Source organism: Palaemon carinicauda, chromosome 32, assembly GCF_036898095.1.
Source record: "Palaemon carinicauda isolate YSFRI2023 chromosome 32, ASM3689809v2, whole genome shotgun sequence".
Taxonomy (NCBI): Eukaryota; Metazoa; Arthropoda; class Malacostraca; order Decapoda; family Palaemonidae; genus Palaemon; species Palaemon carinicauda.
Genome location: NC_090756.1, coordinates 23,999,590 through 24,021,878, shown reverse-complemented (window position 1 = coordinate 24,021,878; position 22,289 = coordinate 23,999,590). Strand labels below are relative to the sequence as shown.

The window sequence follows — 22,289 nt, the reverse complement described above, 5'->3', positions numbered from 1 at the left end:
GGAGATACTTGAATTTTCCCATGAACGTGTAATGAAAATCTTAATCTCAACACCATATGAGAATCAATGATGTCCTATAATGGTTAACACATTGAGTTTCTTAAGCCAAACCACTAAATAAACTATGGTCATTGTGTACTTAATCATCCAATTATTTAATCAGAGTAACTTTCTTTACAAGTATTAAGTTATTTAGCCCATTTCATGCCCTACTCCTTTACTTATCTGCAGAGCTAGATCTATCAACGTAAACAAACGTGACCAGTATTTCCACTGCCGTATTAGTTTTGTTCTCTCGGTGCCAGTATGATGGCTTTACCATTTTTACTTTTGCTCATAATAAAAAGAATTTACAACTTTATCATATATTTCTAAAATATATTAATTTCTATCTCAACCCTTTACTTTCACATAGTATAATCACACACCTTTGCAAGTTGTAATCCATACAAATTAATATTAGATTGGAAAAAGTGTGCCTTCATAGAGGCTGGTGCATGTGCATACAGTACTGTCTGTAAGAAATGGCGGTAAACTGGATATTTTCCAGAGAGTCTATCAACTGATTTAGAATTCATAATTGTTTCCCTAACTTTTGGACTGCCTTTCCTTCCTCATTTCCTATCTATTCATTTTAGCTTTTTAGTTAACTGCAATGATTATCAGAAATTAAGGCTTCAGGGAGTAGTAAATTCTCTTTCTCTTTGCTTGAAATGGATTGTCTTGAGATTTAAAAGGATTGCAGATAAGCTACAAGGAAGTGATATGTTTGTATTGAGAAATATACTCTTTCTTTCACCTTTAGAATTACAATGAAGTTGTAAATAAGCCATAGACATAAAAATAATGTTTGCCACGAAATATCAAATTTTGCAAAAAAAAAATTAAGTTTCATAAATACAAACCTCATTAATCTAGCAAGTTGTTATATCACTAGATATATTACCTATTTTACCCTTTGTATCTCTTTGTCGATGTCTCACAGGATGTAAATACAGGAGAGGGGGTTCCCAGCCCCCTCGTCCCGTCCCTTTTAGTCGCCTCTTACGACACGCAGGGATAACGTTGGCGCTATTCTAATTGTTTTTATGCCCCTTGTTAGGCTGGGAGGAACATAGAGAGTAAAGGTCCCCTTTTTTGTTTTTGTTTCATTTGTTGATGTCGGCTACCCCCCAAAATTGGGGGAAGTGCCTTGGTATATGTATGTATGGCCCTTTGCATGCCCTCACTATTTGAAACTTTATAGGCCCAAGGTTTGTGAAGGAAGGAAGAAACAAAGTTCGTGGTGGTCTATCGGAAACGTCCCTGCCTGGCGATCGCTGGGCCAGGATTCAAGTTCCGCAAGCACGATAGTTTCTTGTAGTGTCTGCAACCTCACCCTCCCTGTTAGGGACGGGGGGTTTGGGGGAGCCTATGGGCTTACCTGCTGAGTCATCAGCAGCCACTGCCTGGCCCTCCCTGGACCTAGCTTGGGTGTAGAGGGGCTTGGGCACTGATTATATGCCTGCTAAGGTAGCTGACTTCAAAGGTAACTGCCTCTAGAGTCGCTTTCCCTTAGGAGTGTTCAGCCAGGAGTAGACCTGCTACGCTGCAAACAACTCAATCGAGTCTGTCAAAGGGGTAGGACCAACAACTTGACTAGACTTCAGAAAACTACCTTCCCATATAAAAAACCTGCAACCTTACTAAAGCTAACCATCTAACCTTGCAGAAATAGATATAAACTATCTATCTAGACTGAGGGAACCGTAACACAGGACGAGGACCTCAGACAACCATAAAAAAAAAAAAAAAACACAAACCCATATACAAGTACATAAACTAAGGTTGAGTGGGGGTAGTAACTCCTTTGCCTAATACAGAAGCCGCAGCTACGTATGGGCCCAAGGTATAACACTTGTCATAGTCCACTCTTACCTCTCTGAGGTAATGAGAAGCGAAGACAGAGTTGCTCCTCCAGAACGTTGCGTCCATGATCTGCTTAACTGACATATTTTTCCGGTATGCCAGCGAAGCAGCAATGGCCCTTACTTCGTGAGCCCATACTTTTAACAGGGCGAAGTTTTCTTCCTCACAAAAGAGGTGGGCTTCCCTAATAGTTTCCCTCAGGAAAAAGGACAAAGCGTTCTTTGACAGGGGTTTTTGAGGATCCTTCACTGAACACCATAAGGAGTTGGAAGCACCCCTCACGCTCTTAGTGTGGGCCAAATAAGCTTTGAGAGCCCTAACCGGGCAGAGGAGGCTTTCCTGTTCCTGACCTACTAGAATCGTGAGGTTAGGGACTTCAAAAGTCCTAGGCCAGGGTTTCGAAGGGTTCTCATTCTTGGCGAGAAAGTCGAACCTCAAGGAACAACCCGCCCCATCTAGGGTGAAGCCTACACGCTTCTCGATTGCCTGGACCTCGCTGATCCTCCTGGCAGTCGCTAGAGACAAAAGGAAGAGGGTTTTCTTAGTCACATCTCGCAGAGAAGCTTGCGAGATAGGCTCAAACTTCCTGGAGCACAAAAACTTAAGCACCACATCCAGGTTCCAAGAAGGGGGTCTTAAGTGCGCCTGCTTCGTTGTCTCAAAAGACCTAATGAGGTCCTGCAAGTCCTTATTCTGAGATAACTCTAAGCCTCTATGCCTAAAGACGGTTGAGAGCATGCTCCTGTATCCTTTAATGGTAGATACAGCCAGCTTAGCATCCTGCCTGAGGTACAAAAGAAAGTCTGCAATCTGGCTCAGAGAGGTAGAGGACGAGGAAACCTTGCGCCTCCTGCACCAAGCCCTAAAGGTCTCCCACTTTGACTGGTAGACTCTTTGTGAAGAGATCCTCCTTGCTCTGGCAATAGCTTTCGCCGCTTGTGCCGAAAAGCCTCGAGATCTAACGAACTTCTCGACAGTCTGAAGGCAGTCAGATTGAGAGCGAGGGGGTTTTGGTGAAATCTCTCGAAGTGGGGTTGTCTGAGAAGATCTGGACTTGCCGTGAGTCTTTTTGGAAAGTCCATCAGTAACCCTACCACTTCGGTGAACCATTCCCTCGCAGGCCAGAATGGAGCCACTAAGGTCATTCGTCCCGAATCGAGGAGAGCGAACTTCCTGACAACCAGATTGATGATCTTGAACGGGGGAAAGGCATACATGTCCAGCCCCGTCCAATCCATCAAGAAGGCGTCCACTGCAACAGCTTCCTCGTCCGGGACTAGGGAGCAGTAGTTGGGGTTCCTCTTGTTTAGACCGGAGGCGAAAAGGTCTATTACCGGTCTGCCCCACAACTTCCAGAGGCTCCGACAGACATGCGGGTTGAGAGTCCACTCTGTAGGAAGGACCTGACCCCTCCTGCTGAGCATGTCTGCCCTGATGTTTCTCTGCCCTAGAACAAACCTTGTCAACAGCTGGGTCTCGTTCTCGTTCGCCCAGAGGAGAAGCTCTCTCGCAGTTGAGAACAGGGAGAGGGAGTGAGTTCCCCCTTGCTTCCTTATGAACGCGAGAGCTGTGGTGTTGTCGGAATTGATCTCCACAGTCTTTCCCAAGACCGAGGTTTTGAAGGCCTTGAGCCCTAACAAAATGGCCATCAATTCCTTCCTGTTGATATGCCAACTGACCTGACTCCCTTCCCAAATACCTGAGACCTCCTTGTTCCCTAGTGTTGCTCCCCAGCCTGACTCGGACGCGTCTGAGAATAACACTAGGTCAGGGTTCTTCTTGAACAAGGAGATCCCTTTTCCCAACAGAGCTGGGTCCAGCCACCACATTAAAAGATCCTTGATCTCTGTCGGAATGGGAAAAGAAAAAGTGTCCTCCTGGATCTTCCTGTTCCAAACCTTTGCGAGGAAGTGTTGCAGAGGCCTTAGGTGCAGTCTCCCCAAAGGGACAAACTGCTCCAGGGAGGATAGAGTTCCCAGCAGACTCATCCACTCCTTCGCTGAGCATTCCTGCTTCCTCAAAAAGACTTTGACTTTGTCCAGGCACCTGGTCTGCCTCTCCTGGGAGGGAGAAGCCTGAAAAAGAACTGAATTCAGAACTATCCCCAAATAGAGAATAGTCTGATTCGGCTCGGTCTGAGACTTCCCCCAGTTGACGATGAGTCCCAGGTCCTGAGTGATCGTATAAGTCTTCATTAGGTCCTCCAGACATTTCTCTTTCAACTGTGACCGGATCAGCCAGTCGTCTAGATAGAAGGAGACCCTTATCCCCTCCTGGTGTAACCAGCCTGCCACATTCGCCATAAGTCTGGTGAAGACTTGGGGAGCTGTGCTGAGACCGAAGCAAAGTGCCCTGAACTGGAAGCACTTGCCCTGGAACACAAACCTCAGATATCTCCTCGAAGACGGATGAATGGGGACGTGAAAATAAGCGTCCTACAGGTCGAGGGAAACCATCCAGTCTCCTGGACGAACTGCAGCCAGCACTGACTGAGTCGTCTCCATGGAGAACCTTGTTTTCTCCACGAAGGCGTTCAGAGAGCTGACATCTAGGACTGGTCTCCATCCACCCGAGTTCTTGGGAACCAGAAACAGGCGATTGTAAAAGCCTGGAGAGGCAAGGTCTTGAACTGGCTCTATTGCTCCCTTGACCAACATCTGGTCGACTAGCTCCAGAAGAGCCTCTCGTTTCCCCGCGTCGGTGTACTGAGCCACTAAGGCTAGGGGAGAGTCTGAGAGAGGTGGTTTCTTTAAAAAGGGGATCTTGTAACCTTCCTTGACGACTGAGAGGGACCAGGTGTCCGCCCCTCTCCTTTCCCAAGACTGCCAAAAACGAGACAGTCTTGCCCCTACTGGTGTCTGGAGGACTTCCATCTCATTTTTTGGACCGGGGCCTAAACGCACCCCTGCTGGTCCTTGGCCCTGACTCTTGTCTTCTCCCCCTAAAATCCGCTCTCGAGGAGATCCTGCCCCGAAAGGGCTGTTGAAACTTCTTCTCCTCCTTCTTCAGAGGAGCAGGAGCAACAGGTAAGGTCTTTCTAGCCGACCGAGACAAAAGGTCCTGGGTAGCCTTCTGAGCCAGAGAAAGGGAGACATCTCTGACCAGAGCTTCAGGAAAAAGATGACGAGAAAAAGGGGCGTAAAGCAGCTCCGACTTCTGGGCCACAGTCACAGATCTAGAGGTGAAGGAGCACAAAAGGGCCCTCTTCTTTAAGACCCCTGCTGAGAAAAGGGAAGCCAATTCATTAGCTCCATCCCTTAGAGCTTTGTCCATGCAGGACAAGATACTCGTCAGGTCCTTCGTGTCCTCCAGGAGTTCAGACTTCCTGGCCAGAGTCCCGAGAGACCAGTCCAGGAAGCTGAAAACCTCGAAAACCCTGAAAATTCCCTTGACGAGGTGATCAAGCTCCGACATGGACCACATAACCTTGGCAGAGTTTAAAGCATGCCTTCTTGCCGAGTCCACAAGAGCCGAGAAGTTACCTTGGGAGGAGGAAGGCACTCCTAACCCCAAAGGTTCCCCTGTCTCGTACCACATACCGGCCTTGGAAGCGAGCCGGGACGGTGGAAAAGAAAAGGTGGTCTTGACAGCTTGTCTCCGTTCCTTCATCCAATCATCCACTTTAGCGAGAGCTTTCCTGGCCGAAATTGAAAGTTTCATTTTGATGAAGGCCGAAGACTTAGTAGCTTTCTTCCTGGTAAACTGAGACTGAGGAGAACGAGGGGCCGAAGGTTGAAATTCCTCCCCATAAAGTTCCAAAAGAGAGCGAGAAAGAACCTTGTAATCGCTAGAAGAGTCGGCAGGTTTTTCTTCCTCTTCCGAAATATCTTCGAGGTCCTGCTCAAGGATAACATCCCGAAGAGTTGGGCTGCCAGCAGTCTGGCAACGAAAGCTGTTTGAATCCTGGCGCCGAGCGCCGCTAACATCCAGTCGGCGAGAGGCGGTATCGTCACGATGACGAGCAGTGGTATCGTCACAATGACGAGAGGCAGTATCGTCACGATGACGAGAAACGGAAGCGTCCTGAAGATGCAGGCTGCCGTCGCCTTGAAAATGCAGACTGCATTCATCCTGTTTCCTAAGAAACGAGGCAGTAACGTCCAGGCGTTTCGAAAGGGAAACGGAATCGTCACGGCGCCGAGAACGAGAGGCAGTATCGTCCTGGCGGCGGGAGGGGGGGAAGGAAATTCCTGGCAGCGTGCCGATGAAGAGGGAGTACGTTGTCGTACGGCCGACGAAGTGCGCAGAGTTTTCTTGGGAGAGATACTAAAATCTCTCTTAGAAGAAGATCTCTTAACAGGCAAAGAGACGTCCTTACGTCTGACGGACTGAGAAGGGTGGCTGAAAGCTTTAACTAACGATGAAAGTTGTTTCTGCATAACAACCATGAAAGCTTTAGCAACCTCCGCTGGCTCTCGCGGTGCCGAAGACGGCAGTTGTCGTACGGCTTGACTGGGAGCGCTGGCAGAAGAAGCAGGGAGTCTAGCAGGATTAACTGGGCTAAGGACTCTCTGTTTCGCCCTTTTAACAGGAACATCGAAATCGTCTTCCGAAGGATCAGGGTCTCTGCTACTCGAACCGGGAGAGGGAGAGCGAGACTGCACGTCCCGGTTCCACCCTCTCTTCATTGGTCTTGATTCGTAACGCCAATTACGTCTGGGAGAACGATCAGGCGAAGACACAAACGTATCCGACACGCCTTTCCTACGGCGGTCAAGAGCAGCCTGGGAGATCGCAACAGGACTGTCTGAGGCGACGACCGACCGAGGATAAGCACCTCTCACCCCCTTTCGGCTTTCGACGTACCTTCTCCCTTGGTCCTGGGAGCCTGGTAGAGGTCTAGACAGAGGTCTAGACCTAGGGGTATGACAGATTCGATCAGTCGCCACCTCCACTGCACTTTCACAAGCACTAATTTCACCAACACCCTTACCTTTAAAGGCCTCCAACTGTGATTTAATGGCCTCCAATTCAGCAGCTAATTTAGCATACCCAGGGTCATCCGTAGGCACAGGTCCTGTAGAAGGGGCAGGAGTCACTATTTGGGGAAGGAATACCTTCCAAAGGGGTTACAAGCAAAGGGCCAATAGATAAATCTAAGCTAGGCTCACTAGCAGACTTTGACTTTGATTTAGCTCTTCTAACTCTATCAATCTCGAGTTTGCGCACATAGTGCTGCATAGCTAACCAATCATTATCACTTAAAACCTCGCATTCCTTGCACTTATTATCTAAAGCACATTCAAACCCCCTGCAACCCATACAGATAGTGTGAGGGTCAACCGAAAGTTTCGGCAACCTCACCTTGCAAATATCATTCGCACAAACACGATAATGAATTTTCTCACACATGATAATAAAGGAAAAAAGACAAAAAACAAAAACAACACGATTGCCAAATCCCAACACAGTGTACTTCACCAAAAACGAAGTCCAAAAAGGCGATGAAGGGAAAGCGATCCGAAAAACTCTGAAAGGCGGACCAACGATGTTGTCGATCCGGCCGGCACAGATAATCTGAGGAACAGAAAATGGGAATGATTCCAAGTACCACCCTGTAAGGGTTGTTAACCATCTAACCACACAACCACCACAAGGCGGTTGCCGCGATTTTCGATTAAATTCTGCCGCAGTCAGAGACTCAGCTATATATATATAACTGCCAGGTAAGTTCTATTCATAAAATATAAGGTTCATTTAAGTGGCTAGAAATTAAAGTATAATAATTATCTGATTCACTTCACATCCTTCTAAGGGTTTTTGCTCTGCCGTGGCTCGCTACGCTCACAAAACTAACATTATATCATTGCTCCTCTGTTTTGGCAAGCGGTATATGATGTGCTACACATGCAAGCCCCATGGGTCATTATCTCGGGGATATTTTTCACTTTAACATGAGCAACAATAGCTAATACTGAACGGAGAACATTTCAACTTAATTAATGAAATAGGTGAAATTACACTAAATTTCAAAAATTTAGATTATACTTCTTGGAGAGGTCTCTATGTGAAGATAGTCATGGTGGAACTGAAAAGGAGGGTGGGAAAAAAATGGCTGTTGTAGGACAACATCCGGGAACTTGTGCGTAAATATTTGGTTAAATAATTGGTTAAAAAAGCCATGTAATAATTACGTCCTAAAAAAAAACAGAACGGCTGGCAAAAGCGAATGCAAATAACGCATGCACAGTAACTCCTAATCAGTCTCACAAAAGTAAACAATGGACAGAGTGAGAAATAGACCACATTTTATTTGACCGATACATAAGTTATTATGCCCCATTAAACATATAGATAAAAATGCCAAACTAACCAACACTCGTCTATTACTTATAGCGAAATGTTATTTTCCTTAGTAAAATAAATTTTTGAATATACTTACCCGATGATCATATAGCTGCATCCCTGCTGCCCGACAGAAAAAACCTACGGGAGGAATACGCCAGCGATCGCTATACAGGTTGGGGTGTACATCAACAGCGCCATCTGTCAAGTAGGTACTCAAGTACTCGATGTCAACAACGAACCAATTTTCTCCTCTGTCCCACTGGTTCTCTATTGGGGAGGAAGGGTGGGTCCTTTAATTTATGATCATCGGGTAAGTATATTCAAAAATTTATTTTACAAAGGAAAATAACATTTTTCAATATCAAACTTACCCGATGATCATATAGCTGATTCACACCCAGGGGGGTGGGTAGAGACCAGCATAACAAGTTGACATTATGAGCTAAGTATTCCGTATTTCATTTTAGCAGTAATTCAAAATAACAAGCATAAAATAAATAAGTACCTGGTAAGGAAGACGACTTGAACAATTACTCTGCCTTTTTAAGTACGTCTTCCTTACTGAGCCTCGCGATCCTCATAGGATGCTGAGCGACTCCTAGGAGCTGAAGTATGAAGGGTTGCAACCCATACTAAAGGTCCTCATCAAAACCTCTAATCTAGGCGCTTCTCAAGAAATGATTTTGACCACCCACCAAATCAAGTAGGATGCGAAAGGCTTCTTAGCCTTCCGGACAACCCAAAAATATTTCAAGAGAAAGATTAAAAAGGTTCTGGAATTAGGGAATTGTAGTGGTGGAGCCCCCACCACTACTGCACTCGTTGCTACGAATGGTCCCAGAGTGTAGCAGTTCTCGTAAAGAGACTGGACATTCTTAAGATAAAAGACGCGAACACTGATTTGCTTTTCCAATAGGTTGCGTCGAATATATTTTGCAGAGATCTATTTTGTTTAAAGGTCACGGAAGTTGTGACAGCTCTAACTTCGTGTGTCCTTACCTTCAGCCAAGCTTGGTCTTCCTCATTCAGAAGGGAATGAGCTTCTCGTATTAACAGTCTGATAAAAATAGGATAAAGAATTCACTGACATAGGCAAAGATGAATTCTTAACTGAACACCATAAAGCTTTAGACGGGTCTCGTAAAGGTTTTAAAATAGAACTTAAGAGCTCTTACAGGACATAATACTCTTTCTAGTTCATTTCCAACCATACGATAAGTTTGAAATATCGAACGATATTGGTCAAGGCCGAGAAGGCAGCTCGTGTTTGGCTAGAAAACCAAGATGTAGAACATGTAGCCGTTTCGGATGAGAATCCGATGTTCTTGCTGAAGGCATGAATCTCACTGACTCTTTTAGCTGTGGTTAAGCATATCAGGAAAAGAGTCTTAAAGGTGAGATCTTTCAGGGAGGCTGATTGAAGTGGTTCGAACCTGTCTAACATAAGGAATCTTAGAACCACGTCTAAATTCCAACCAGGTGTAACCAAACGACGCTCCTTCGTGGTCTCAAAAGACTTAAGGAGGTCCTGTAGATCTTTATTGTTGGAAAGATCTAAGCCTCTGTGACGGAAGACTGATGCCAACATGCTTCTGTAACCCTTGATAGTGGGAGCTGAAAGAGATCGCTCTTTCCTCAGATATAAGAGGAAGTCAGCTATTTGAGTTACAGAGGTACTGGTCGAGGATACGGATACTGACTTGCACCAGTTTCGGAAGATTTCCCACTTCGATTGGTAGACTCTAAGGGTGGATGTTCTCCTTGCTCTAGCAATCGCTCTGGTTGCCTCCTTCGAAAAACCTCTAGTTCTCGAGAGTCTTTCGATACTCTGAAGGCAGTGAGACGAAGAGCGTGGAGGCCTTGGAGTACCTTCTTTACGCGTGGCAGACGTAGCAGGTCCACCCTTAGGGGAAGAGTTCTGGGAACGTCTACTAGCCATCGAAGTACCTCGGTAAGTTATTCTCTCGCGGGCCAGAGGGAAGCAACTAGTGTCAACTTTGTCCCTTCGTGAGAGGCGAACTTCTGCAGTACCTTGTTGACAATCTAGAACGGAGGGAATGCATATAGATCTAGATGAGACCAATCTAGTAGAAAGGCATCTAAAAGAACTACTGCTGGGTCCGGGATAGGTGAGCAAAGTATTGAGAGCCTCTTGGACATCGAGGTTGCGAAGAGATCTATGGTTGGCTGGCCCCAGGTGACCCAAAGTCTCTTGCATACATCCTTGTGGAGGGTCCAATATGTTGGAATTATTGTTCCTTCCTACTGAGACAATCTGCTAAGACATTCAAGTTGCCTTGGAAGAAACTTGTTACTAGTGAAAAGTCTAGACCTGTTGAACAGGAGAGGAGGTCACTTGCGAACTCGTACCATGTCAGAGAGTAGGTCCCTCCTTGCTAGGAGATGTACATCAAAGCAGGGAGTTGTCCGTGTTCACCTCCACTACTTTGCCTTGAAGGAGAGACCTGAAGCTTTTCCAGGTCAGACGTACTGCCAGAAGCTTCTTGCAGTTGAAATGCATTGTCCTTTGACTCGAGTTCCATAATCCCGAGCATTCCCTACCGCCTAAGGTCGCACCCCAGCCTACGTCCGATGCGTCTGAGAAGAGAACGTGGTTGGGAGTCTGAACAGTCAGGGGAAGACCCTATCAAAGGTTGATAAAGTCCTTTCATCAAGTCAGACCAGACTTATCTTCCGGAAACCGGGATCGAGACCGCTTCTAGCGTCTTGTCCTTTTCCAGTGAAGAGCTAGATGAAACCGAAGAGGACGGAGGTGTAGTCTTCCAAGTGACACCAATTGAACCACGGATGACAGTGTCCTAACCAGACTCATCCACAGCCTGACAGGGCCGTGTTCCTTCTTCAGCATCTTCTGGATGGATAGCAGGGCTGGGGGTTGATCGTCTTGTTCAGCCATGTCCTCATCAGAGGGTTCCTCATCCGAAACTGATGAGGAAACGGCAACGGAGTGGGCAACGTCTGACTCGCTGAATCCGGTCGCACTGGTGGATGCGTGACGGAGCCGGACACAAGATCATGGTACTGCTGCACAGTCTGTGAACTGTCAACCATGGGGAAGCGAGGAAGTACAGCGACAACCCGAAACTGTCTAGACTGTCTGGGTTGTGCAGACAACCCCTTATCGGGTTGCTGAGGTTGCCGCACTGCGTCACAACAAGTCACCTCTGCTGGTTGTTGAACGTCTTCCCAGTGACACACTGAACGTCCACAACCACCTCCGAGAGTCGCTTAACGTCAACGTGCGACTGGCAACCCACACTGGGTCGCACCGGTGGAGGAACCATCTCAACTGGCGGACGTGAGTAGGATACCTCAGCGTCAACAGGGCGTACAACCAACCGGTAGGAAGGTTGTTGGCAAGAAGGTTCTTCTCCGTAAAAAATCCTCTATCAAGGACTAAGCTTGGACTGCATGTCTTGCAACAAAGCCCAAGGTCTATGGGAGCAGGTGTGGCAACAGACGGGGTTAGCGACTGAAGCGGAACCATTTACCCTCCCTGGAAGCATGTTATGCTTAAATAAAAGTCCATAGGAGGCTAAGCAGCTTAAGGCTCCTCTCCAAATGACAGAGTCCTCAAGGGAATATCAGAAGGAGGGAGAACAGCACTTTCTCATCTACAGGAACCATGTCCGAGAAAAGCTAGGTTATCTCAGTGAGGGTTTCACTGGTGCATAAGCAGCAGACCAGAAGGCAACGTTATGAAACTGCTTGACAGTCTGTGAACTGTCAAAAACTGAACTGTCAACCCCAACAGGTGCGTGAGGACATACAGCACTGGTGTATTAGTAGCACACCAGAAGGCAACGTCATGTAACTGTTTGACAGTCTGTGAGTTGGCAACAACCAAAGCTGTGTGGGGAAGCCTCAACTCCTGACTGACTAGTTTGCTGCGGGCGAGTGGCGGTAACCACAGTGTGTTGCGGAGGCTGACACACCGTGTCAAAACACGGCAGCTTGTGGTAGCTCACGCACGGCAACGGAGTGCTCCGTGTGTCTGTGGGAGTCAGCATGCGTCTGGCAGGGTCGACTGCGCATGGGTGGAGGAGCTCTCACAACAAGAGTGTGGGAACAGGCAGCCATGCCGGGCGCACAACCGTGGCAGGCTGTAGGCCAACGGGTGCATCGTCAACCTTCTCCGCAGTCGGAGTGTGGGAGCTGGCAACAACAAAAGCGGAGTGCTGGTGCGTGGGAGGGACTGCCGTGGGTTGCGGAGCATGCCGCATTGCGGCAAAACACGGCAGCTTGACAGCACCTTCCCACTGCTAATGCGGTAGCTCACGCATGTCAACGGAGGGTGCAGCATGAACATGCGTCTGGCAGGATCAACTGCGCATCGGTGGTGGAGCTCTCACAGGTGGAGTGTGGGAGCAGGCAGCCGCAGTATCTGCTGAGCGCACAACCGTAGCAGGTTGTAGGTTAACAGGTGCAGTGTCAACCTTCTCAGCACGATACTCCTGCATGAAGGAAGCAAGCTGAGACTGCATATCTGCAGCATGGACCACTAGGGTCTATAAAAGACGGCAACAAACGGAGCTACTGTCCGTTGTGACTGAGGGTCTAAAACAGCTGGTGCGGCAACAGACGGAGTTACTGCCTGTTGCGGTACCACCTTGCCTCTCTCGGAAGGTGTGCAGTCGTCGGATGACTGCAGCGAGTCCGAACTGACCCAGTGGCTACACCTAGGCCGTTGGACTTGCGCGGAAGGGACCGACTTGCACTTAAAAAAGCTGCAAGATTTGGTCCATGGTTTCTGCGAGAAACCTCTTCCGCAGACGAGGAATAAATGGGCTCTCTCGTCTTTGTGTGGGTGGGGTGATCACGTCGGCAACGTGTGTAGATACACCCAAAACCACGGAGGGAAACGTCTGTTCGTCGATCAAGGCCTGTGGAACCCATAAGTCCTTCGACATTACTTCTCCCCTGGGCTTGGGAGCTTGTAAGAGGTATCGGACTAGGTGAACCACTGGCACGAACAGACGAACCCTCGAACGCAACACTGTAACACTTTGCGCATATCACTTTATCACTTTAGATTTTCTGTTAGCACTTATTTCACTGAAATCGAAAATTTAACTGATTTCTATCTGAAACACGCAATCCTATCCTTCATTAAAAGGTAGTAATTGCGAAAACAGTTTTACAATGCAACAGAAAAACATAATTAAAGATAAAGAATTCAGTGGCTGGAAAAGAGACTAAACACTAGATCAAATAAACTACGTTTAAAATCTCTCACCGCATAAAGCCTGGGAACAAGAATAAAACTCTAGAAACGTTTTACCTTCTTCCCCTACAGCGACTAGGGAGAAGAGTAAAAAAAAAAACGAGAACAACGTTACCCGCTTGAACGAAACGTTTATTCTCCTCTCTCTCCCTTCGTCTCTATCTCTCTCTCTCTTCTCTCTTGACTTAGAACCTGAGAGAAGAGCCCAATTATATATCGTTAAAACATATTATTTGCTAAAGGAAAAAACTGAAAGGTTTCCCAAATAAAAAGTTCCTTTATTTAGAATTTAAACTATTTAAGCTAAGAAAGAATGAACGAAACGCTAGAATCGGTTAACTCTTACTGCAACGTGAAACCGTGAAATAATCTCTCTCTATCGTAACGATAGAGCGCATGTTGAACGTTCTGAACGTCAACAACTGCGGAGACAAAACTAAACGTTAGTTCATCTTTGAAAACAGTACGAGACTATCAAAGAAATTCTTTCAAAAACATTAAAATTAAAAAAGGTATAAATTCTTAAAAGGTAAATACGATATGACGGGCTCAAAGTTAATTAACTTCGGTTCCAAGTAAGGACCGCCTACTATTAGGAAAGGTCGCATATAAACAAACATAAAAATTAATTTTATAAGTTTATAATAAATGGAAAGTTAATCGAAGAGGCCTATAAAGGCGGAGAGTTATAAAATAAATAGATCTATAACTTGTTAAGCAAAATTACCAAAAACCTAAACACACTTCCGTCTAAGGGAAGGGTCGGCCATTTAAAAGTGAGAGAGAGTTCATACTCTCTTCGTCACCATAATTAAATCTATCCAAAACTAGTTCAAGTTTTGAAATGAAGATAAAACCCCTGCATAGCGAAAGCTCAAAACTGGAATAGTGTACTTCACCAAATCGTTGTGAAAACAAATCCAGTTAGGGACGGCGTATTTAGTAGGTCTTGCCTGTGGCACGACAGAGGGAAAATTGGTTCGTTGTTGACATCGAGTACTTGAGTACCTAATTGACAGATGGCGCTGTTGATGTACACCCCCACCTGTATAGCGATCGCTGGCGTATTCCTCCCGTAGGTTTTTTCTGTCGGGCAGCAGGGATGCAGCTATATGATCATCGGGTAAGTTTGATATTGAAAATTCCAGTTTCCCTAGTAACTATAGTATATGTTAACCAAAAGAAAAAATAAAAGATGGAGAGTTAAGAGTTAAACGGCAAGAAGCAATGCCCTTTTTAAGTGGTACCTCCTTACAGAGATCTTTCATAATTGCCTTTTGTACCTTAAAAGGGACATTTTAAACAAGGTACACCTCTCCACCAAGCATGGAACTAAGTCAAGAACATATGGCAAGATGTGATTTCATCTAGTTTATGGAATCTGAGCCATACATACTTGGGCAAGGGCAGGGAGGACATTCAATGTTGAACAGCCACCACTGGAAAAAACTGCAGTTGCGTTATGGAAAGCAGTCAAAGTTAAAAGGCTGGACTGCAGGAGCAAAGGAGATGGATAAAGAACAGGCGCTGCTACGGGCCGAAGGCACCGCCGTAAAGCCATACAGCGTCCCGTGCAACATGCACGGTATGGACTGATCCCCTAAGGGTTTCGGGGGACATTGGGCTTTCCAAGACTGAGGAAGTATTTTCGAACCACAACTTTCTTCACTTTCCTCATTTTAACTTTCAAGCTTCAATATAAGTTAATTAGGTTTGTCTCTTGTACTTATGTTTAATAATCAAATTACTTACAGGCAGACAAATTATACATTTTGAAATATTATTAGGAAGAAAAATATAATTTCAAATACTATTAATTATCAAAATATAATTCTTTGTTTATTCATTACGCTGCTATATTCCACAGTAGTTATAGCGATTAATAGGGACATCTTAGTATGCATATTATACGCTTAAAAGTTTACAGTATATATGATAAAACTGTTAATAAAAGTAATTCAAGTATATAAATATCAAAATAAATATATGAAACCTGAAATAGATTCTAATGAACACTATGCATCCTTATACATTGTACAAGTGAAAAAGGACTGGCATGCAAAATCAATGCCCAGCATGCAACATTAACCAAATAATAATAATCCTAAACTTGTAAATAAAGTGTAAAATCAGAAACAGCATACATTGACATGCATCCCTAAGAACATGCTAAACGCGACTTAACCCTTTTACCCCCAAAGGACGTACTGGTACGTTTCACAAAACTCATCCCTTTACCCCCATGGACGTACCGGTACGTCCTTGCAAAAAAATGCTATAGAAAATTTTTTTTTCATATTTTTGATAATTTTTTGAAAAAATTCAGGCATTTTCCAAGAGAATGAGACCAACCTGACCTCTCTATGACAAAAATTAAGGCTGTTAGAACAATTTAAAAAAAATATACTGCAAAATGTGCTGGGGAAAAAATAACCCCTTGGGGGTTAAGGGTTGGAAATTTCCAAAGAGCCTGGGGGTAAACGGGTTAAAACGTAAAAAAACGAAAGAAAAATAGAAACGTAACAACTTACAATGAGACTTAGAACCCCGCCACTCGAACCCTCAGCACCAATTTTCAGTAAGGGAGTTTCTCCTTAGCTCTGGGGAGTCTATTGTGAGACAGGCATGGGGGAGAGTGACCGAAGAATCCCACATCAGATACACTTTTTTTTTTGTTTTTTTTCCATTTCTCAGATAGGCAACTGATTCTCGTATGAAAATCCAAAAGTATTTAAAAAAAAAAAATAAAGTAAAGGAAATAAATCATTCAAAATTAACTTATAGTATTAACATTCCACAGGAAAATTTCCAAATAAAAAATAAGCTTGAATTCTAAATGTAAACATAAAATGGATAAAAAGGAAAAAACTTAAATCGATTTCATATATAATATTCTACAAACAAAATTAGCTTAAGACATATGACTACACTAACCTAATTCATAAGCAAAAATTAACTAAAGTTTCATAAGTGAGATTTCAGCAAAATAGCAAAAAGAAATAAAAAAAAAAAAATCTTCATCCAATTATAGTTTCTGTGCTAGACTACACATTACAGTAACCTCACTTCTATCTTGGTCATAAATTGAGATAGAACACACAACAAAGCTAGAAATATCACAAATATAAGAGACATTTTTTGAGGATAACTATTCCTATACTAAAGTGATTTAAATTCAAAATTCAGAATACAGTAGTACAAAAACAGCATAACTCATAAACAGTACAGTATTCTATGGGGGAATCCTTAAATTAATTCTACTACATAGTATAATCTATTGGGCACAAAGAGAATATTCAGGGTTCAAACGCTTATTGACGGTAAGGCAGTGCCCAAAACAACAGTTTAGGATGTACACCTACCGCTATGTCTCAAGTCATTTGAAAAAATAAGGGTGAAGAGAAAAGGATAGGATATAAACAAAACATAGAGAGGACAAGGATGTGGAGTAGACCTACAATGCAATGCCTAAAATGGAAATGCATAAAGTCAGAGTTACGTAAACCATCACAGAATAAGTGTTTCTACCTAATCACTTCTATAAATATATTTTCTGGGCTCTGACCTGTGCCGCCCAGTGAAATGCTCCTTTTACATCATTTCTAAGCTAATAACTGCTATGCAAAAGGAGCAGTTATTACCTTAGAAATGATGTAAAAGGAGCATTTCACTGGGCGGCACAGGTCTCTCGCCCAGAAATAGATTTTTCCTACATCAAAATCCCTTAATTACTTCCCTTACCAATATGACTTTTCCGAGCTTCAAGGCATATTCTAATTCATGATAGGACCAGGATAAAAACAAGTGCATTCAATTCTTAAAGACATAATAAGAAAACCCAAGAAATAGAAAAACAATGTAGCATTTCACTACAAGCTTAAAAAGCTATGGTAGGATACGTGATAAAAAAGATGAACTTTACAAAGAAGCAGAATTACACATTTCATAATCCTGAAAACTTTTTAACAAGTAACCTTACATTTTTCTTAGAACTGAAATCTAGTTAACTCATCCCTCTCAACTTTACACTTAACCTAACCCAAAGTGTATTAATTTTGACAGCGAATACAGACATGCTACATTGTCTTCCCGTCTTTCCAAGAAGAACCTTTTAAAAAGGGGAAGGAAATACTATACCTGGGAAAAATAACATAACAATAAGATATATCATACTTTAAGAAGCATAGTATCTTCTATCATCCAGTGAAAAGGAAAATAGATAACATAAGAAAAATGGCACAAAGTATTCAATGAGAAAACTATATCCCTAATATTGCTAGCAAGCACAATGAATGCTTTATGATGCTTGTATGCCTGGCATACTCTAGCTTGCAAACTCAAGTGACATAGTGCAAACAAAATTATTTTAAGCAAATAAGATCATGAAAATATAAAAAAAAAAAATGTACTGTCCAATAATGGATTATACTGTACTGAAAATAAGTAACTAAACCAACTTGGACAGGCAGTGTATAATATATCTATGACAAGTGACTATACTATTTCATCTTGAGAAATAAAACCTAAAACATTATCTACAAAACTACAGTATCAGAAAACTTGACATACTGTATGGTACAGTATTTATTCTAAACTTAAACAAGTCTGTATTGCCTTTAACCCTTTTACCCCCAATGGACGTACTGGTACGTTGCACAAAACTCCTTTACCCCCATGGACGTACTGGTACGTCCTTGCAAAAAACTGCTATTTACATTTTTTTTTAATATCTTTATGAGAAACTTCAAGCATTTTCCAAAAGAATGAGACCAACCTGACCTCTCTAGGATGAAAATTAAGGCTATTAGAGCAATTTAAAAAATGTATATAGCAAAATGTGCTTGAAAAATAAAAATGCCTGGGGGTTAAGGGTTGGAAAGTTCCAAGTAGCCTGGGGGTAAAAGGGTTAAAATACAGTTTAATTGAACAGACGATTATAAAGAACGCTCAATAGACTGACATAATACTATAGAATGGCATAAAATAAAGGAAGGATTAAAATAAGATTCATTAACATCTTGAAGAATAATTTCCAAGTCTTGGTCAAGGCCAACAGAAGCTCAGCAATCATCAAGAAATGTGTCATGATTAAAACTAACATCAGCACATTCGTTACCACAACAAAGACTTGACACTACTAAAAGAAGCGACATTTATACACAGTGTCCAAGTTGCTTCTAAATGACAGAGAACAAATCGCAGACAAAACAACCACTTAAGGGATAGAAAGCTTGTCCCCAGAAATACCAGTAAAGCCGGAAGGAGGAAGACTCCGAGCCAATTCTAGTTGAGTGAGACCCGATCGCTCGGCATAAGGGCCTGGCGTGACACTTTCGGGAATGCTTAGAGGGTCGTCCAGAGTCGAGGGCTCACCAACAAGGTCAACAGCTGAAAAGAAAAAAAAAGGAATGACAGAATGTTCTTTGTAAAAAAATTTCAAAGATATTTGTTAAATAATAAAGTATCAAAAGGAAATAGAAAAAATTCTTAAAGTGATTTGTATTTCTCTTGGCTGTACAAACCTAAAGTCCTTTAAACTAAGACTCAGGAGAGAGAGGGGTGGGAAAAGGTTGTAGGTTTACCTTTACAGGACTCGAGTTTGCATAGCTGATAAAAATTACTTATAAAATCTGTTACTTGTTCCTACACATACATAAACCTTTAGGCCTTGAAGTTAAAAGACTCGGTTATTAGTGGGAGGAAGAACCTTCATAGAGCTGAACTGGTTAGTATCTCAATCAGATAGGGTAGGAACGAAGTAGTGAGGGTGAGAACGGGTATAAAGAAATTAATTAGCAGCAAGATTGAATATGAAAGTGTTGAGATGGTTTAGCCATGTAGAGAGAATGGAAAATGACTAACTGCTGAAGAAGGTGATGAATGCAAGAGCTGATGGGAGAAGTACAAGAGGAAGGCCAAGGTTTGGATGGATGGATGGAGTGAGGGAAGCTCTAGGTGATAGGAGGATAGATGTGAGATGCAAGCGCTGTGTTAGAAATAGGAATGAATGGCGAGTAGTTGTGACACAGTTCCGATAGGCCCTGCTGCTTCCTTCGGTCATCTTGGTAACCGCTGAGGTAGCAGCAGAGGGGATTTGGTATATGAAGCTTCATTTACGGTGAATAACGAGGGAGGATGGGCTGTGGCACCCTAACAGTACCAACCAAACTCGGTTGAATCCCTCGTCAGGATGGGAGAAGCTAAGAGAAGAAAAGTCCCCTTTTGTTTTTTTTATATCAGCTTATCCCCCAAAGGAGAGGTAGATAAGATGATAACAATAATCAGATTTTCTACCAAAATAATAATTTATGCTAAACCATGCAGAAAACAATTCAATTTGATGTTTATAGGGATTGCTAACATGAATTTAGAGCACAATTAATGTATTGGCTTGTACTGTAAATAAAATTCATAAAAGCAGCCATTACAGATAAATGAATCACGGAACATCTGGTGGAGACTCTAAAGAAAAAATTACGGGATCTTGTACACTTCAAAGGACTTCAATATTATGAAACCTTAAGTAACATGTTGCCTTACAAAAATATAAACTAATATTGGAAAGAATTTCTAAATAGAGACATTATTGTAGTGGTTTTAATTCTCCATTAAAGAATGCTTAAATCAAATTCATGCCAATATGAATCAAGATTTGACAACTCTATACACAAACTCACTCAGTATCTTTGTGATGACAAAATCATCGTCCATTAAGAGGGCGTTATTGAAGAAGGCTTGAACCATCGCTAGAAGTTGGGGCGGAGTGGCCGTGACTATCACGCCGAAAGTGTCTCGGGCTTTCCACGCGTACGGCTGCGACAGATGTTCCACCTGCGCAAACATCATGAATCAAGTCTTGAAAAAGGCAAATCTGGAATGCAACCTGTGAAGAAAGCAACTGGTATCCTTAAAGTACTGTGTACTGTCATGTAAAGTATCGAGTTTCCTTGGGAAAAACTGGCGATATCGAGTGTTTGGAAAAAAAAAGCTTAGTTTAACAGAACCATAATTCAACATCACAGCACTTAACTACAGTACGGTAAAAGTTCAAGACTATTATGAAAAAATTTGAAGAAACTCTGTAAGTAATACAGAGCCATAAGAAAAAACCAAATCTACAAATAATGAGATAAAATTAGCTGATAAAGAATAACCAGGTACTTGAGCTGGATTTGGTATTTTCGTCTGAAAGATTTAAAACGATATGCGGATAACAAGAAGCAAAGAGCTACTTTGGTAAATAACTATAAAAATGTAAACATCTTACCATGACATGGTGGTCGACCTCCATGTCGGCTTCCTGATCTCGGAAAGAGGCTTCGAGAAGAATGGTGACCGCTCCCGAGACATCGGAACTGCCACCATTCTGTTCGTTATTCTCATCTGTGGACGACGGAACGGATTTGTTGTGTGGGCTGAAGGACGAAGCAAGAAAGAGTGTCCATCGCTTCAGATCTACTTGTTGCTGAAATAAAAATAAACAAATGTATCGTACGGTTCATCTTGCTCACTAACCAGTCCTAAAACCCTTAAGTTATATATCTTTGAACCCCATAGCCCTTTCCTTTTGTTGCCATATGAGATTCAATATTACTCAAATTCAAAAAGTATTTTCTTTGAGGCCTAATTACTACAGTACTAATATTTCCATCCATCATTTACATCTAGGTTAAGCAAAATATAGTACAGTACTGTATAGTATTGTAAACGGAGAGCAGAGTGTATATAGTTCGGCATTTTATATAAAGTACATAAAATATCTTGTCGATGTCTCGTAGGAATTTTATACAGGAGAGGGGGTTACCAGCCCCCTCGTCCCGTCCCTTTTAGTCGCCTCGTACGACACGCAGGGATAACGATGGCGCTATTCTAAATTTTTTTATGCCCCCGCGGCCACAGGGGGCATATAAAACGTAGAGAGTAGAGGTCCCCTTTTTGTTTTGTTTCATTGTTGGTGTCGGCTACCCCCCAAAATTGGGGGAAGTGCCTTGGTATATGTATATGTATGTATGTATAAAATATCTCTGGGTAGCCAATGATACGTCCACTCTGACTTGCATCTGACGTGATCGTTTGTCAATTTTAACAGGAAACCAACAGTATGGAACCTAACCTCAAAATAGAAGTACATGTAGTCTGTGAATCCTCACCTTGAGTGACTTTCCACATACAAAAAATGTTAATGCCTACGAAGAGAACTCACAACGTGTCTTACCCTGGGGATAATTATTACAGCTTGTTTGTTGTTATCACGCCATATCATCTGACCAACAGTGCCTTCACTGCTATTCTGACAAAAGGCGGATGTACTGTTGGGCTCGTTCACTGTCACTGTTCCTGTAGACGATAAAATGAAAAACATACATTTTATTCATAGTTTGCCGTAATTGGAAGCCACAACTTTTCACCTGTAACTAAGTAAAAATAATGTTCAATAAATAACATTCAAATACAATGAAATGCAATAAAATATCATACATGTACAAAAAACAAAATATATATAAACCTGACAAAAATTGCACACAATAAATTGCATCTTGATGCAAGAATTACTAAATATGTGCAATATTTTAGTACAGTATTCTGGAAGGTGGCCATATCATAGGAGGTAATATTTTTTTATACAAAAAAAATGACAATTTAGAGAACTATTTAAAAGAATACGATGATATATCATTCAAAGAAGGAGTTAAAAACAAAGAAATCAACCAGGACAAGATCATATACAAATGAAACTTCCAAGACTTTATCATCAAAGTAACTTGCTGTTAACGTCAACTCAAACCCAGCCTTTGATATCAGGGTAAAGAAAGTAACTGAAAAATACCAAAGTCTGATTAACACTTTT

The 22,289-nt window shown here is 42.8% G+C and overlaps 1 protein-coding gene across 1 annotated transcript in view; it reads right to left on the bottom strand.

Moving 5' to 3' along the window:
• LOC137625334 (serine-rich adhesin for platelets-like) overlaps nt 1-22,289 on the bottom strand; it is a 109,399-nt gene that overhangs the window by 43,587 nt on the left and 43,523 nt on the right. Inside the window, exons 3-6 of the mRNA XM_068356177.1 lie at nt 21,657-21,778; nt 20,709-20,906; nt 20,119-20,272; nt 18,689-18,829 (exon numbers count right to left, since the gene is read on the bottom strand). Of these exons, the coding sequence (XP_068212278.1) occupies nt 18,689-18,829; nt 20,119-20,272; nt 20,709-20,906; nt 21,657-21,778 (615 nt within the window). The remainder of the gene's footprint in view (nt 1-18,688; nt 18,830-20,118; nt 20,273-20,708; nt 20,907-21,656; nt 21,779-22,289) is intronic.